General features: G+C 43.9%; 1 protein-coding gene across 1 annotated transcript in view; it reads right to left on the reverse strand.

Annotated features, from left to right (window-relative positions):
• The window catches only part of PNCK (pregnancy up-regulated nonubiquitous CaM kinase), a 150,640-nt gene that overhangs the window by 16,748 nt on the left and 117,124 nt on the right, over positions 1 to 16,768 (reverse strand). The window contains exons 5-8 of the mRNA XM_073600169.1: positions 10,833 to 10,971; positions 7,653 to 7,776; positions 7,464 to 7,539; positions 5,361 to 5,473 (exon numbers count right to left, since the gene is read on the reverse strand). Coding sequence (XP_073456270.1) covers positions 5,361 to 5,473; positions 7,464 to 7,539; positions 7,653 to 7,776; positions 10,833 to 10,971 — 452 coding nt within the window. The remainder of the gene's footprint in view (positions 1 to 5,360; positions 5,474 to 7,463; positions 7,540 to 7,652; positions 7,777 to 10,832; positions 10,972 to 16,768) is intronic.

The raw sequence follows: 16,768 nt of genomic DNA on the forward strand, positions 1-16,768 counted from the left end.
TCCTTTCCCTCAGAAATTGTGTGTTTTTTTGTTTTAACATTTTAACATTCTGCTACAACTTTTCTGAATCAGTACTGCTTGGACCTTGAAGAAGGGGACATACCACGAAAGCTTGTTAGAAAAATTGTATGTTAGTGCAAACAAAAAAAGTATCACGGACAGTACTCAATTTTCTCTACCAACATGTGAAATTTAAATGACCTATGTAACAAAAAAAAAAGTTAGGACCACTTTTGCATTACTTACGGTACAGCTCCCATATTTAGGACAGCTATTGTATCGAAAGGACATTTCCAAAACATGACCTTTTAGGAGTACTTAAAGAGTTTGAGGTTGGGAACTGCTGTTCTACAGGACAAAATATCACTAGACAGTGGATGTACTTTAGAGATCCCAATATACAGATTGCTACAGGTATAACTAGCCTTTACTCACTACCCTGTGGACCACAATGCATAGCGGTTTAGAGGTTTGTAGTGATGAGCCGAACACACCTGGGTTCGGTTCCAGAAGGGTTCAGTATACATTTCAAGTGTAAAAACTGACTTAAATGGGCAGGGCTGTCTTAATAGCATCATAGGCCCCTGGGCAAAGTAATGCTCTGGGGCCCCTACAATGGAGACAGTGCAGGTAAACAGACATCAAGTAGGTAGGAGGCAGACAAGCGGAGCTTCCCCTTTTGGGTGGAGCTCCGCTTTAACTACATGAGCAACCATTCCGTACAGCAAATAAACAGTGGGAAAATACTACATACATAAAGAAACAGAGCTGTCCTGTGCATATAATATATCTGCTAGGTTGATGCCTCCCCAGCACTCTTACCCCTCTACACCCCAGATATCCCCCCAACACTCTGACCCCTCTACACCCCAGATATCCCCCCAGCACTCTAACCGCCTCTACATCCCAGATATCCCCCCAACACTCTGACCCCTCTACACCCCAGATATCTCCCCCAGCACTGACCCCCTCTACACCCCAGATATCCCCCCAGACCTCTGACCCCTCTACATCCCAGCTATCTACCCGGCACTCTGACCCCTCTACAACCTAGACATCCCCCTCAGCACTGTTCCCATATACCTTAAGATGCACCTTGTATTGTGACCCCACTACATCCCTGGTACCCCCTACACTGTGGCCTCTCTACATCCCTGATACCTCTAGCACTCTTGCCACCCAAGATACCCCAAGTATTGCTACCCCCTATACACCCCAGATCCCCCCTCAGCATTGTTTTCCTCCATACACCCTTGATATCCCCCAGCACCATTATTCCATCCATGTAGTACCCCCTTTTCCAGTGGAGATACATGTGAACTTTTGGCTATGTGCCCACCTCCAACACTGGACTCACCTATACCAATCAAGCAGGTAGAAGGAGTGGCAGAGGAGGCAGCATCCCTCCGGGCATTCCAAGCCCTTCGGTGCAAACAGTGCTGGACAACTGGGCTCACCATGACACCATCCACAATGCTACTTCCACAGGTGGGCTCTCAGTGCTGCTGACTCAGCAGCTCCCACTCCAGCTCCTACGCCACAACCTTCGAGTCCCGAGCATTCATGTATCACTGGTGCTCCGGCCCTGCCCCTCCCTGCTGGCTGTGAAATAATAGGTATCGTTCTGCACAGCACGGCGCACCACTGCCAGCCTGCCTCCCCTGTGTATCCATCACTCTCAGTGCCATCATGGGGCCCCCAATTTCCAGGCAGCGTGGGCTCAAGGACCAGCTGCTTTGGGGAAAGTGCAGGGGCCCCCCATGCAGCTGGGGCCCCTGGGCAGTGCCCACTTATTAAGACAGCCCAGTCAATGGGAACAGAATGGTAAAAAAAGTTCTGGCCATTTTCTCTGCTAATAGGGAATGACATTGTCTGTGAGGCGGTGCATCTGTGCAATGTATACAACCTACTACAGCAACACTAACATTTACAAAGAGAAGGGTGTGTTTCAATTACTGGCAAAATGACAGTTCCCTGACACTCTGTTCTGTTTGTAAGCAATTGGCCAGGGATTCCGTTAATCTATACCAAGTGCCTATCCTAGATGAGGATCTCACATAGATGTTAATGGGGGACCTGCAACAAATAAAAGCATGGGGTTCCCACCTAATGTATTTTAGTATCTTTATCTTTAGGTCTGATGTGTATTTTAAGGTGGGGCCTCACAGAAAAAAAAAAACAATGTGGATTTTACAGGTGAACCCCATACAAAATAAAAATAAAAAGAATGAGGCCCCCCTCCACAAAATTCCATACCAGACCCTTATCCAAGTATGCATCCTGGCAGACCAGGAAAGGTGGACATCTATGTCAATCAAGATGCGCTATCAAAAGAAAACCTGACAACTTGGCAAATGACAGCTCTCTGATGTGCAGTATAAGGGAAGGGGTGGAGATAGTGGTAAACATTATTTCCCAAATATGGCCATTTATTATATTTAGGCAATGGTTTCACCCCCTATCCCCCACCCACTTTGCAGACGCGATTAGGGACTCCTGGTCATATAATTGAAAGGATTAGGTGACATCAGTGGTTGGTAAGGACACAGCAGGTGCCAGCACCTGCTATTTTCTTAGCAACAATTGACAGCCAGCTGTCACACTCTTCCGCTCCAAATGCCCTAAATGTTCGGCGTTCAGAGGAATGTCCGAACAGCAAATGTTCAATCCAGTAGGAGGGGCTCCCGATCTTTCCGCTCTGTGCTGATATCATCTGGAGCTCGTTCTACCAGCTACCTGTAAGTTTGTGATCATGAGCTGTTGGTGACAGCTCGGCCAAAGTTCTAGGTTACGCTGACGGGTGGCTGGGCATTAAGAACCACCTGCTATACCGTCACTAATAGAGAACAAGTCATGGCTGAACTTTGTAAGAATCTGAATATTCGGCTTCAATTACTTTAATTGGGCAGGTAGCCCAATCAAGCCACAAGGTCTCTATTGTCCTCAATCCTTACTGGCTTTCATTAGAAAGGACACCCATTCGAAATATCACAACCACAAAAGATAGAAAAAAAAACACATCAAAAAGTTAAAAAGTTCTGCTGCGATTTAAGTTATCAGTAGCATTGTATAGGTAGCGGTATCTAGTTCTCTATGGACTGGTTTCCCGTGTACCTTCTCAACGTATCTCTAATGGCTGACAGCTATGAGCTAGGACACCTCTATTCCCCAGGGATCTTATTATTTCATTTTTTTTCTTGTGAAGATCCTTTTTCCTGTCTTTATTAAAAAGGGTTTTTGTGGCTCTGGAAACAGAGATATATTTTATTTTTACAAGCATTTAGTGAATTTAAACCATTTGGCTTAAAAAGTGTCGGTGAAATGTGATGAAAGGAGCATCCAGAGAAGTCATACAGAGCGAAGATGACAGGAGGATCTTTTTTTATTCATTTCTCACACAGACGGAGGAAGAGACAGCGAGATCAGCTGGATACATGACAGATATACAGTATGTGCATCTCAATACCCATGCCATAATGAACCGGAGCATCTTTGAGGGCCTCTGTCTAGGGCAGCCTTTCTCAACCTTTTCAACACAGAGGAACCTTTAACATACATTTCTAGTCTCAGGGAAGAGGATACCCCTGCTAACAAAAAAGACTATATCTTCAACTCATGATACATTCGTCTTTTGATCAGTGAGAAGAATGCTCCTTACACTTGTGGATGTTGGAAAAAATGACCCCCTTACAGATAGCTAAAAAGACCAATGATGTCAGTGGAAACTTATGCTGAGAGGCAAAGATTGCTCAAGGAACCCCTAGAAACCTCTTGAGGAACCCTAGTTAAAAAACCCTGATCTAGGGCATCAGTATAAGAGGGGGGAGCGCCACAGCATAGCCAATGCTTACACTTTAAAGGATCATTTTACCTTCTAACAAAAAATGAAAAGGTTAACTAGCTCCAAATACCCTGGCCACCGCTTTAGACCCCACTGCCCATAGCTGTTGTGATGCCCCATGCTGCCAGTGTAGGTTCCGTACACCATACACAGTCCCGGAGAGAGTATCCATTATAATGCTCGCAATGGCAAATGCTTATTGGTCAGCATGACCACATGACCATATTGACCAATGACAAGTGTATATGAGGCTTCTTCTTCCAGTAAAGTGTCCCAGAAAAAAGAAGGGCTTCTCATTGGTCAGCGTTGTTAGTTGGCCAATTAATTATTGCCATTGTAAACACTATGATGAATACTCACTTCGGACCTGTGTATTGTGGTGGACGGAACACTACACCAGGGGCAGGGGCCCGCTATGTGAAGAGGGGTCCAGAGGGGTGACCAGGATGATTGGAATTAGTTCATCTTTTCTTTTTTTGTGTAAAGGTGAACTTGCCCATTAAAGTGGGCCTATCTTTAAATATTACACATCAAAGTAATTAGTAGCACAGATGTCAAAATTACTGCTACCATTATTATATCAAGTAAAAAAGGACCTCTTCTGTGCAAGGGAAAAAACAGATACTCCCAAGTTCCTTTGTGCAACCTACCACCTGGGCAAAAAAAATAAAGGCCTGAAATGTATTACCTTATCCATTTTAGAACATAAGTAACAGGTGCACTCTCTCTTTAGGTCCATGGGTGCTTTTTGTTGAGCTCATAGGCCCCCAGAAGTTAGATTAGCATTGATGAGCTTGGGTTCGGTCCAAACCCAGGTTTGTCTGAACATTGATTGAGCTTGGTTCGGTTGACAAGTTAGTTGTCTTTGCTGGTCCAAAGAGCCGTGGGGGGAGGATTCCCACCACACAGCTGATATACATGAAAGGGCGGGGGGGATGCTTGTGACATCATTGACCCAATATGGACACATGGCCATATTAGGTCAATGATGTCACCAGAATCCCTGTCTCTCTGTATATGTGTAGCTGCAGGGCAATGGGAGCTAACTTCTGGGTTCCAACCAAACCAAGCTCAAAAACGGTGTTCCAGTTAAAGAAATGTATTAAATTTGACTTACTTTAGTCATTTCATTTGGTTTATTTCGTTCACACTTTATGCTTTTTCTTGTGCTAGTCGCTTTCTTTTTTTATGTATTTTTTTTTTTTTTTTTTTTTACTCTGATCATTTATTTATGGGGCTGTAAGAGGTACAAATGGTGAAGAATGAATTTGTAAAGTGCTGTCATTTTAGTAATCTAGAGCAGTCCCCTATGGCATGTTTTCTTTTTATGAGTGATCATGGTCCTTAAGCCTTATTCCCCCCCCATCAACTTCTCCATCCTTCCCATCTACTAAACCACACTCCATATTCAGTTTAAGGATGTTCACTGAGATGAGCCCCACCTCTTTCACTGTACAATACCCAGGAAAGTCCAGCTAAAAATAGGAATAGATAGGATAGGATAGGATACACACCGTACCTGATTCAGATATATCGTCCCAGTATGGTGAATCAAATTCATACTCTGCTTTTATGATTTGATTGAAAAGCTCCGAGTCATTTTCATCGTAGAAAGGAGGATATCCACACAGTCTATAAAATAGTAACAACTTGATAAAATCTGTTCATCCATTTAGTTACAAGTCACTTTAAAATGCACCTTTGTACTATGGTTAGACTATAGAACAGTGGTTCCCAACTCCTGTCCTCAGGACCCACTAACAGGCCAGGTTTGCAGGATAACTGAAATACATGACAGGTGATATCATTTGCTGCTCAGTGATTGCAGTATTCTAGTCTGCATCTCCCCAAGGTAATATTTAAAATCTGGCCTGTTAGTGGGTCCTGAGGACAGGAGTTGAGAACCACTTCTATAGAGGTTCAAGTATTTATGTATTTTAAATAAGCAGTGCTTTAAAACAAGCCCTGACTGACCACTGTAGCTAAAGGAACTGTGGAGCAGTTCATCCTTTAAGTTTCCATCTGAAGCACTGAAGTTGTTAAATTGCTTACAACAGCAGCTCAGCTCACCATTCCTCCCTATCAGGAACGATTCAGCAGCTCAGATCTACTCGCTCCCCTTTCCATCAGTGCCTCAGCATCTCAGCTAACCCTGCTCCCTGCTGTTAGGGCTCGTTTACACTTGTGGCTGCCAATGCCCCTGTGAAAAGCGATCCATCACATTTGACAAGTGGCTAGGAGGCATCATATATCCACTTGGACACCTGTTTTAACCCTTGAAAGCCTGCAGCACCACCGTGCAAGCTTGAGCATTACACGCATTTGCAGCGCGGTTGTGACAGGGCCCCATTGACGTGAATGGGCTGCATTTGGCAGCAGTACTGCCTGCTAAAATGGACACTGCCGTAGAGGTGGGATGAGTGGAAACCATGGCAGAGCTCTGACTTCAGAAATTAAATTCAATATTTGCATACTAGGCGCCTCGCATTTATTGGCTGCTTTGGCTCTCTGGATGATTATTAATTGTAGATATGAGCACCTCCAGGAGCTTTGACATTCCCTTCGCCTGTCTTACAAAGTGAGAGGCTTACTTAAAGAAGAGCTATCATTATTTCTATTTTTTTGCGGTTCTGTCCCCATTGGACAAAGTACATGTAGTAGTTTGCCTCATGTTGCTAGGTACTTCCTAACTCTAGCCTATGAAGTCTGATCTGCCCCCCTCCTCCTGCTGCAGCCGATCCGACAACAGCTAGGAAGGAGATGGATGTTTCATAACAACAGCTTGCCTTGGCTCTGAGCACTTTCCCAGTGGCAAGAGGAATGCAGAGGGAGGGGGCACATGTCAGCATATGCATTCCTGTTGCTTGTCTCAAGAAAATTTAAGACAAGCTGCTGTTATGAAGCAGTCATCTCCTTCCTAGTTGTTGTTGCATCTGCCTCAAAAAAATATGCTAGTTCTTCAATTTTAACTATTTGAATATGCCTGCAGTCTATATATTGCTTAAATATCACAGAATTACCGCCTGTTCCTGAAACATGACCCTGTCAAAGTTACTAACAGAAGCTTCAGTCCTGTAAAAAATGATTTGTTTGCCTAGAGTTTGCATTGTACAGTAAATGTAATAAAACATATCATAAGGTGATTGAGACATACGAGGCTAAAAACGGGAGGCATCAGGGTTTTATGGAGTACCCATCTAAAAAAAATTTAAAAATTAAAAAAAAAAAAAGAGAGCAAACAAGGAGAACAAAAACACAATAAATGTACACCTAGACTTCAAGACTGAGTATGATACAGGTGAAATTTTTGAGTAAAACAGAGTGTTGCTCAAATAAATTACATGAAAAAAACAAAAAATGTAATTCCTAGGACTGCCCAGGTAAAACATTTAAACATTTTTAATTGCGTTGTTCCTTTTAAAGTCCTTTAATGTTTTCACTGGGCAGTCCTAGGAATTCGTTTTTTATTTTGGAGTCATTTTTTGTATAATAAAGCTTTTTTATTAAAAGTTTGTTGGTTTATTTGGGTAATACCCTATGCTTTACTCAATTTTTTTTCCCTAAATCACCTGAAATATATATGTGACACAGTCAATTGGAATCAGTCCTGGGCAATACCTACAGAATGTACGAGATGACACCTAAGGCCCATACATCAACAGCTTTCCCATATGGCTTCTGCTCCAGGAGTTCAGGGGCTGCAGACACAATAAAAAAGCAAGTTCATCTGTTTTAAATGATAACTCTTATCCTCTATTACTCCTCCTTTAGAACTAAATGGTAACCAGTCCTAAATGTTTACAGTTCTTACCCACATAGCCTGGTGTCCCGCAAGCTGTGGCCATCATTCCACCGTCTTCAATCTTGGAGAGGCCAAAGTCACTAATCATGATTTTGGAGTCTTCAAAAGGAGTTGCATAGAGAAGGTTCTCTGGCTGAAAGCATAAAGAATAAACGGAAAAAAATAATAAAGCGATAGACCGGCCTTTCTCAACACAAAAGAACCCTTAAAATAACTTTCTCAGGGAACAACTGCTAAAACGTACTATATCTTCAACTCATGATACATTAGTCTGATGGTTAGTGGGAAGAATGCTCCCTTACACTTGTGGACATTGGAAAGAATTACCCCTTTACAAATAGCTAAAAAGAAAAATGGTGTCAGTGGGAACTTATCTGAGAGGCTAAAATTGGTTATTGCTTAAGGAATTGGTTATTGCTTGTGGCCCGAGCCAGGCAAACTGGCTCGGGCCACAGTTTGGAGACCACTGCTCATTACCAATACATATTTTTAAAGACCCCTAAGTGATATGAACTTTTGTGCTAGGCGCTCCCCAATACCCTCCCTGGAGTTTATTATCTGCTGAGCACTCTTTGTGTTGCAATCAGAGAGGTAGCAGCTTAAGACCAGAACAAGGTCCACCCACACTATTCCTTTGTTATGGATCAGCTCCCTTGAAGAAAGGCGCACCCCATTGTATTTCCATGAAAACCAAAGTTTTAAGGATGTAAGGGTGGCATCGGGTTGGTTCAGTTGGGTCAGCCAGGAAAGGAAGTTGAAGAGGAACTCCACTTGCACACTCCACTTGAAATCCATCATGTGAGAAATTGTAGAACAAGGCAGTGGCCTATCCTTCAGGGCAACGTTGGGACTGGTCCCTGGTGCAGATGAGAAGGAAGGATAACATTTGCTTTGTCTTTTGGGAGAAGATGTTTTGTGATGCTTATTTGAACCGTGTGAAGATTGAATCACTCCATTTGGACTTTGGAAGAGAAGAAGTGAAAACCAGCTACCTTCGTGCGATGTCGGATTTGTGAAACTTTGGTTAAACAAGTAAAAAATTCACCTTCCTAAATAAGCAATCATTTATTTGCTTTGGGGAATTCTGTTGATGGAAGAACCTGTGTATGGAGGAACGAGAACAGGCACCAGTAAAGGCTCTGTAGTAACGCTAGATAACCTGGCTTTGCCAGGCTGGTTGCTGCCCGAAGTTCCCATTGGATTGATGTTGTGGGTGATGTTCTTCACACTCACTGGTGCCCCCCTGGGTATTTTGGAAATCTGGGTCCCTGGGTATCATGGGGGCCCAGCAAAATTAGTATTAAGCCTCAGTGAGGTCCTCGGTTGCAGCTCGCCCAGTGACTTGTGTGGAAGGGAGAGCCCATTGTTCAGTAGGCAGATCTCAGACTGCCCTGGATTGAGAGGATAGGTGATCTGTGCCCCAAGGGGGTTAGCTGCTCTTCAGACAGTAACAATAAGTTACAAGCTATTGACCTGTCCTTGCACCTTTCCAAGAATCAGAACCTGCCTGAAGACTTACTCGATGCCAACAATGCATACTCAGTAATTCTGATCCTTCTTTGTATTCCGCAGAAGAGAAAAGACTCAAAGACCCACTCATGGGGTGATCTCCCAACAGGTTGGGAGTAACAATGAAAGCCTTCCGACTCCTCAGGCACTAATTATTTGCTTATATATATAGAAACAGCTGTATTGTAAGAGATACGCAAAATTAGAAACATTGTTTGCTTTTATTGAGCTATCTATGACCACCAAATGTTTGAACACTGCTCCAGACGGGCTACCGATTCACTCTTTGATATTGTGTGCTGGCTCGATCAGGCCCATTGTTCCTCGAAAACAAAGGAAAGCCCCACCTATAATTTTTTTTTGTTTGTTAAATCAATGCTTCAAAAAGCTTTATTGTCACTTGGATACATACACCACAAGTCAAACAACTAAGCTCTATGTCAGACTTTGCGCCATCACCTCCATTTCAGCCCAACAGGGGCTGTCACGTACCTGACGGTAGAGCCTGATATGCAGGGAACGGCCTCTCTTGCTCCTCTGATTCTGGCCCCCTGATAGAGTAGACAGGAGGAGCAGAAGTGCAGAGTCGCACAAGTGCCAAACAGTTCGTCTTCACTGTAATGTAGAACAGCGGCAGGTGGCACGGTGCTGGAGCAGGGTTCTCCAATGAGCGGAAGATGCAGGTCGGGCAAGCCGGGTCAAACATTGACGGGAACGTCAGGAGCAGAAGCGGAGGCAGGTGCATAGTCTGGATGCAGGCAGGGTCGGCAACGGGCTGGCAGCGTGGTAGCAGAAGGAGCAGGCAGATGCAGAGTCAGAACAAGCCGGGTCAGATGCAGGCAGCAGGTAGCAGAGTCAGAGGCAAGCCGGGTCGGTAAACAGGTGCAGGTATCACGGGTAAAGCAGGCAGGAACACACGGGAACGTTGTAGAATGGACAGCACTGGATGCAAGCACAGACCAAGTTTAAATAGCCTCTTGGTAATGTGCACACAGATGAAACAAAGGTGTTCTGACAGAGGCTGAGGTCACAGGTCGACTTCTCCGTCGGCCGTCTTGAGTACTGGCTGGTCTTCCCTGACAGGCTGAGATCACAGGTCGACCTCTCCTTCGGTCATCTTGAGTACTGGCTAGTCTTCACTGACAGGCTGAGGTCACAGGTCGACTTCTCCTTCGGCCATCTTGAGTACTGGCTGGTCTTCCCTGACAGGGGCTTAGTCATAGAGGACCACCAAATACTTATTTTTCCATATACAATGAAGACAGGGCATACTGGTGAAGGGTGAAGTCCCCAGGGGGCAGTAGGAGGCATTGGCGATAACAGAGGCTTGCTGACCTTCTTCTGAAAGTGCTAGCTGCCTGCTTTAGTACTTTCTGAGGACACTAGTCCAGAACAAGCATGCAGATTAGGAAGGTCAGAGAGACAACAGAAGTCCCACTCTGCATACCTGTGCTGGGTCAATGGCTCTGATAATACTGTACCCACCAGATCAGTATGAAATCCAGGGAAGTAGTATTTTCAGAAGGAAATGTCTGCAATAGCAGCATCCATAATTACTCAGTATGGTTTCCTTTAAAGGTTCTTTACACTTGGCAAACATTCATTTGAAAAAAGCTGTATACAGTAATTGGTATCCTAAATAGCACCGCAGTTTTTTAGCTCAATTCGAGTCCACAATACCTTGAGATCACGGTGCACAATTCCCATATTGTGCAAGTACTGCACAGCGTCCAGAACCTGTCGGATGAGTTGACTGGCATCCTTTTCTGTGTAATATCCTCGCTCAATGATGCGATCGAAGAGCTCGCCACCCGTGACTCTGCAAGAGAGATGTCATGAATCAGTGTGCTATCCCAGCAACATTCAATGTATTACAATGTCAATCAGAAAATATGGGGGATTAGGCAAGTTGGACTCCAGAGCGAGCGTTCATGTGGATTAAATGTGTTTCAGCTCTCTACCTGAAGGTAGCAGATAATCAAAGCTGCCCGGGTCACCTAATCCGCTCTGTTCTGAATCTGAGATAGCATTTCAGCTGCACCTCGAAAAAGAAGAGTCCTATATTTGTATATAACACAAAGAAATGGGGTGAAGTTGGATATTTGGTTATAACACAGAGAAATAGGGTGAAGTTGGCTATTTGGTTGGGATGGTACTTTTATTTGAACATCAGCCTCGCTTGTTTTTTCAGGTAAGCGGGTGTAGATATTACACTATATAGCCAAACATATGCAGATAACGCTCCCAACAACTGGGTTCAGGATTTTCCAGTAAAGGGTACTGCTAATGCTACAGCATACAAAGACATTTTAGACAATCGTGGACTTCCAAGCTTGTGTTGTGACAACAGATTGGTAAATTCTTTCTGATCCACCATGACTATACCTTTTGATAATTCTGGTGTGAAAAACCAAAAGGAAGGAATCAGCTAAGTGTTACAGCAAGGATTAAAAACCCCTGTGATGCCAGTACATAGGAGAGTCAGACTGCAGCTCTCAGACATTTGGCTCTCCTGCAGCCCGACACGTTCCAATAAACACTGCTCCACTCAACATAGCTTTCTCTCCTTCACCCTGGGCAGTCATGTTGATTAGAGCAGTGTTCAGTGGGACAAGTTATCAGCTAATTGTTGCAGCAAGGATTAAAAATCCCCGTGCTGCCTACACTTAGGAAAGTCGGATCTTAAGCTCTCAAACACTTGGCTCTCCTGCGGCCCGACATGTCCCATTGAACACTGCTCTAATCAACATATATTGCTCTCTCCAGCACAGAGGAGTGCTGTTGATTAGAGCAGTGTTTGGGGGGGACATGTTGGAAAGCTGGACTGCTACTTTTGCGAAAAGGAGTCTGACTCTCCTAGCACATTTCTTGCACACTTCTTTTGTTTACATTGATCAACACGTTTCTTTTTCCTCTCTCACACACAATGATGCGCTCATAAACTCTTGTCCTGCTCATATTCCCCACCTCTGTGACTAAACCCCAGGGGCAGGGCGAAATGCATCAGCACATGGCTGCTAGAGCAGTGTTGGCTGAGGTCATTCACTTTGTACTAGGTGGAGCAGGATCCTACCCTCGTCATGCTGACAGTCCTGGATTAATTATGTTGGTCCCTTGCTCCCATGCTCTGAGTACCGGCGGGGAGTCACTCATCTCTGGCTTTGAGCAGCACTGTAAGCCTTTTGAGATAACTGCTAGCACAGGGGTTGCAGCACTTAGTAGACTAAAGCTGTCCTGAAGAAGCATGGAAACATGTGAAACGTGGCCACCCTTCCTGCCCCCATGCTCCATGCATATAAGCCGTACTATCCGTTACCACAATGAAAATGGTCACCCTCATCCTTCCCTAGACTCACAGCTACCTGCTTTTCCTATACCAATGAAAATCCACATAATTACTACCGCCTCTGACTCATTTTCATAAACGTCACCTTAAGGAAAAACAATCGCATTACAGTATTCTTTGCCACCTACTGCTCACCCAAACCCACTTTAGAATAATGACCACCTCCTCTACAGCAGCTGGGAGACACTCACCACTCTCACTGATCACATGAGCAACCATGACATATACCACCTCCTGGACTCAATCTTCCACACCAGCCACAGTAACAATCTGTAAGTGGCAACACCCATAATCTGATGCTGCCTTTCTCAACCTTTTTAATAGAGAAACCCTTGAAATAACTTTCCGGTCTTAGGGGAACCCTTTGCAAAAAAATGTCTCTACAAATGTATCTGCAAATTATGATACATTAGTGTGATGGTCAGTGGAAACAATGCCTCTTACACTCGTGGTCACTGGAAAGAATTACCCCCTTAGAGATTGCTAGAAAGATCAATGGTGTCAGTTGGAACTTATCTGAGAAGCAGAAATTGCTCAAGGAACCCCTGCCAACCTCTGCAGGATCCTTGGGGTTCCAAGGGACCCTGGTTAAGAAACCCTGTACTAACATCTTAATATTAAAGGGTAACAATGCACTTCACGTTAGAATTAGGACCATCTTCTACAACAGCTGAGAGGCACCCACCACCCCTTCTAAGCTCATGACTTATACCACCACCTAGGCTTATTACCTTTCATATCAGCCACAACACCACTCAGTAACTGCCAACCCAACCTAACATCTTGATATTAAAGGGCAACTCTAACAAGGACTTCTTTTTTGATTAATGACCACCTCCTGTAACAGATGAAAGGCATCTACCACATCCTTTGAACTCATCAGCAAACATGACCTACAGTATACCACCTCCTAGAGTCATAACCTTCCACACCAGCCACAATACTAGTTAGTAACTGACAACACCCAAAATCAGATAATCTGCAACTATAATCTTGGGCAACTATAATCTTGATATTATACGGTTACAATGAACTTCACTTTAGATTAAGGTTCACCTTCTAAACCAGCCGAGAAGCATCCCCCACTCTCACTTAAATCTTGAGGAACTATGACCAATACCACCTCCTAGATTCATAATCTTCCACACCAGCCACAACACCACTCAGTAACTGACAACACCTGTTCTGATAATCTGCAACCCATACCTGACATCTTAATATTACACCTGAGCAACCATGACCTATACCACCTTCTAGACTCATAACTGTCAAACACCTATAATCCAATAATCTGCAACAACTACATCTTGATATTAAAAGGTATGGAAACCCTAACAATTAATTTCTCGTCTAATTAATGACCACCTCCTACAACAGCTGATGGCACCTACCATCTCCTCAGAACTAATAAGCCACCATGACCTATACTAGACTCATAACCTTCCACACCAGCCACAGTACCAATCTGTACAACACCCATAATCTGATAATCTGCAACTATTTGCTAACATCTTGATATTAAAGGGTAACAATGAACTTCACTTTACTAACGATCACCTTCTACACCAGCTGAGAGGCACCCACCGTGCACTCTGAACTCATGAGCGACCATGACCTATACCACTACCTTGGCTTATTACCTTCTACACCCGCCACAACACCACTCCAGTAACTGTCAACTCAACACCCAGAGTCGGATAATCTGCAAACACTACCCTACATCTTGATATTAAAGGGTATGGAAACCCTAAAAATGAACATCTTTTTGGATTAATGACCAGCATCTACACCAACAGACAGGCACACACCATCCCCTCTTAGCACCTGAGCAGTCATGACCTATGCCATCTCCTAGATACATAACCTTCCATACCTGCCATGCACCACTCAATAGCTGACAACACCCATAATTTGATAGTCTGCAAACCCTATATAACATCTTGATAGTAGAGCATATGGAAACCCAAACAATAATTTTTTTTAGATTAATGACCACCATCTACTGTACACCAACAGACAGGCACCCACCACCCCCTCTAAACACCTGAGCAACCATGACCTATACCACCTTCTAGACTCATAACCTTCCACGCCTGCCATACACCACTCAATAGTTGACAACACCTGTGACAGACTCACCCGGGACAGAGGCTTTTGAAGAGGATGCTCGTCTCTTGCCTACCGACTATGGGCCCTGGCATTTGAGGGAGCTACAAGCATTTAGGAAGATATTCTGTTATGTAATGCAAAAGGACATTAAGGAGGCCATGATGGTCTCTGCTGTTTGGGGTGTGGCTGTATTCCAATGTTCTATTGTGTCTGTCTGCCATGGATATTATGGGATGTGTATGTAGATTAGCTGTGAGATTGGTGGGGGCGTATTCCTCCAACAGCTCTCACTGCTGACTGGACAGTCTACCCCGCCCAGAATGCCCAGAATGCAAAGGTGGGGGGATTGTCCAGAGTATTATCTGTGTTTTCAATAAACAGTCCAAGTTCAGCAACCAAACGAGTATTGTCTTTGTTGTTGTGAGCGGTTTGGAATATCTGATATATATATTCAGACTGGGAGGAAGCGGTATATGACGAAAGCACTCAAGTGGAGTGTGGGACGTTTCGTTACAACACCCATAATCTGAGGATTTACAACCCCCACCTAACATCTTGATATTAAAGGATAACTAAACCCAAGAACAAAAATGTATTACAGTTCAGCTTGCAGTTCTTAGATGTGGTGGCTACATCAGTTCTCAAGCTAAGTAGTTGATTCTGCCAGAAATGTGGTTCCCTTGTCACTTCCTGTGAGCTGCCTTGAAGGTTATCTTCAGAAGAGAAGCCTGGGGAGACCACTATGGTTCCCGCCACAGACACAGTGGAGGTATGACATAATCACTCAAGGTCAGAAAGTGTTATTTCGCAGGATCACCAGGTGAAAATAATGCGAAAGAAGCTTGAAAAAATATATACAAATGCACCCACCAAGGACAGGTAAGCTATAATATGTTGCATTTTATGGTTTTGGGTTTAGGAGTTTGGAAACCCTAACAATCAAGTTGCTTGGTCCCTTTTGGTCTGCTAAATATAATAATAAAAGCATTTTCTTATATTCCTGGGCTCTCTGCCTAAGCTGCACCCTTATCATTTACATTCTTCAAAGCTCTTTGATGACTACAGACCCCTTCCTAGGGTTGCCACCTGTCCAGGATTCTCCCAGACAGTTCGGGTTTGGAATCCAGTGTCCGGGTTTCAGTCTGCCTGATACCCAGACAGATTATTTAGACAGGGCTGTGGCTCACAAGTAACTGAGATAGTCACACAAAAATCTGTTGCCATCCGGGAGCTGCGGGCCGCTGTCTGGGGACAGGTTTGGCATCACTGGGGGGGGTGTGTGGGGCGATAATGTCAGCAAGAGCAGTTTGCTCACACCCGCTGTCTGCCGCAGCGCGCTGCATTACCACGCTCCTTGAGGCACCCAAAAGGTGTCCCAGGTCTTTTATAATCCTATAGTGTATACTAAGGAGAAAAAAAAGTGCCCTGTAAAGTGTTCGGGTTTGGTTTAAAGAAAAGGTGGCAACCCTAACTCCTCTATGTTAAGGAGAGGGAGAGGTTTCTGTAGTCCTGTGTGACAATGCTGAGGTTACATAGATAGTACAGTGATTGAGGGCGGAAAGTGTGTTACTGGCCAGGTGATAATGAAGGCAAAAAAGCTGAAATAAAGAAAATGAATGCAGTCGACACATTCAAGGATTGTTAAGCTGCAAAATATAACATTTTTGTACATGAGTTAGATACACCAAAGAGATGTGTCCTAAACACTGTATGCTGACATAGTGACAGATAACTTGCTGTGACAGATAATAGCACTGTGACCTTGGGACTGTTGACAACCTCTAATCCTCCAACAATTGTGTCCTCTGACATACCAAAGTGTTATCACAATGCCATATTTGGTCAGTATAAGGTGCACAATTGTAACTACGGTATATTATGTTGCTTTCTAACATTCAGTGGGCACCATTTGATAGCTCCATATTATTCTTGAAGACATTGTTTAGCACAAAAGTCAATAGGACTTTTAGGGGATAAAAAATGTCTATGAAATCCAGTACATAAAATATCAATGAACGAAATATTTTCACCACAATAAAATTACACATAATAAAGGATATAATTAAATCTATACCATATTACAAAATATATACGATATAAAAATCACAACTCCTTCCCTAGGTAGACTCTCCCCATTTACCACCCACTACATTAATTGGAA

Source organism: Aquarana catesbeiana, linkage group LG09 (assembly GCF_042186555.1).
Source record: "Aquarana catesbeiana isolate 2022-GZ linkage group LG09, ASM4218655v1, whole genome shotgun sequence".
Taxonomy (NCBI): domain Eukaryota; kingdom Metazoa; phylum Chordata; class Amphibia; order Anura; family Ranidae; genus Aquarana; species Aquarana catesbeiana.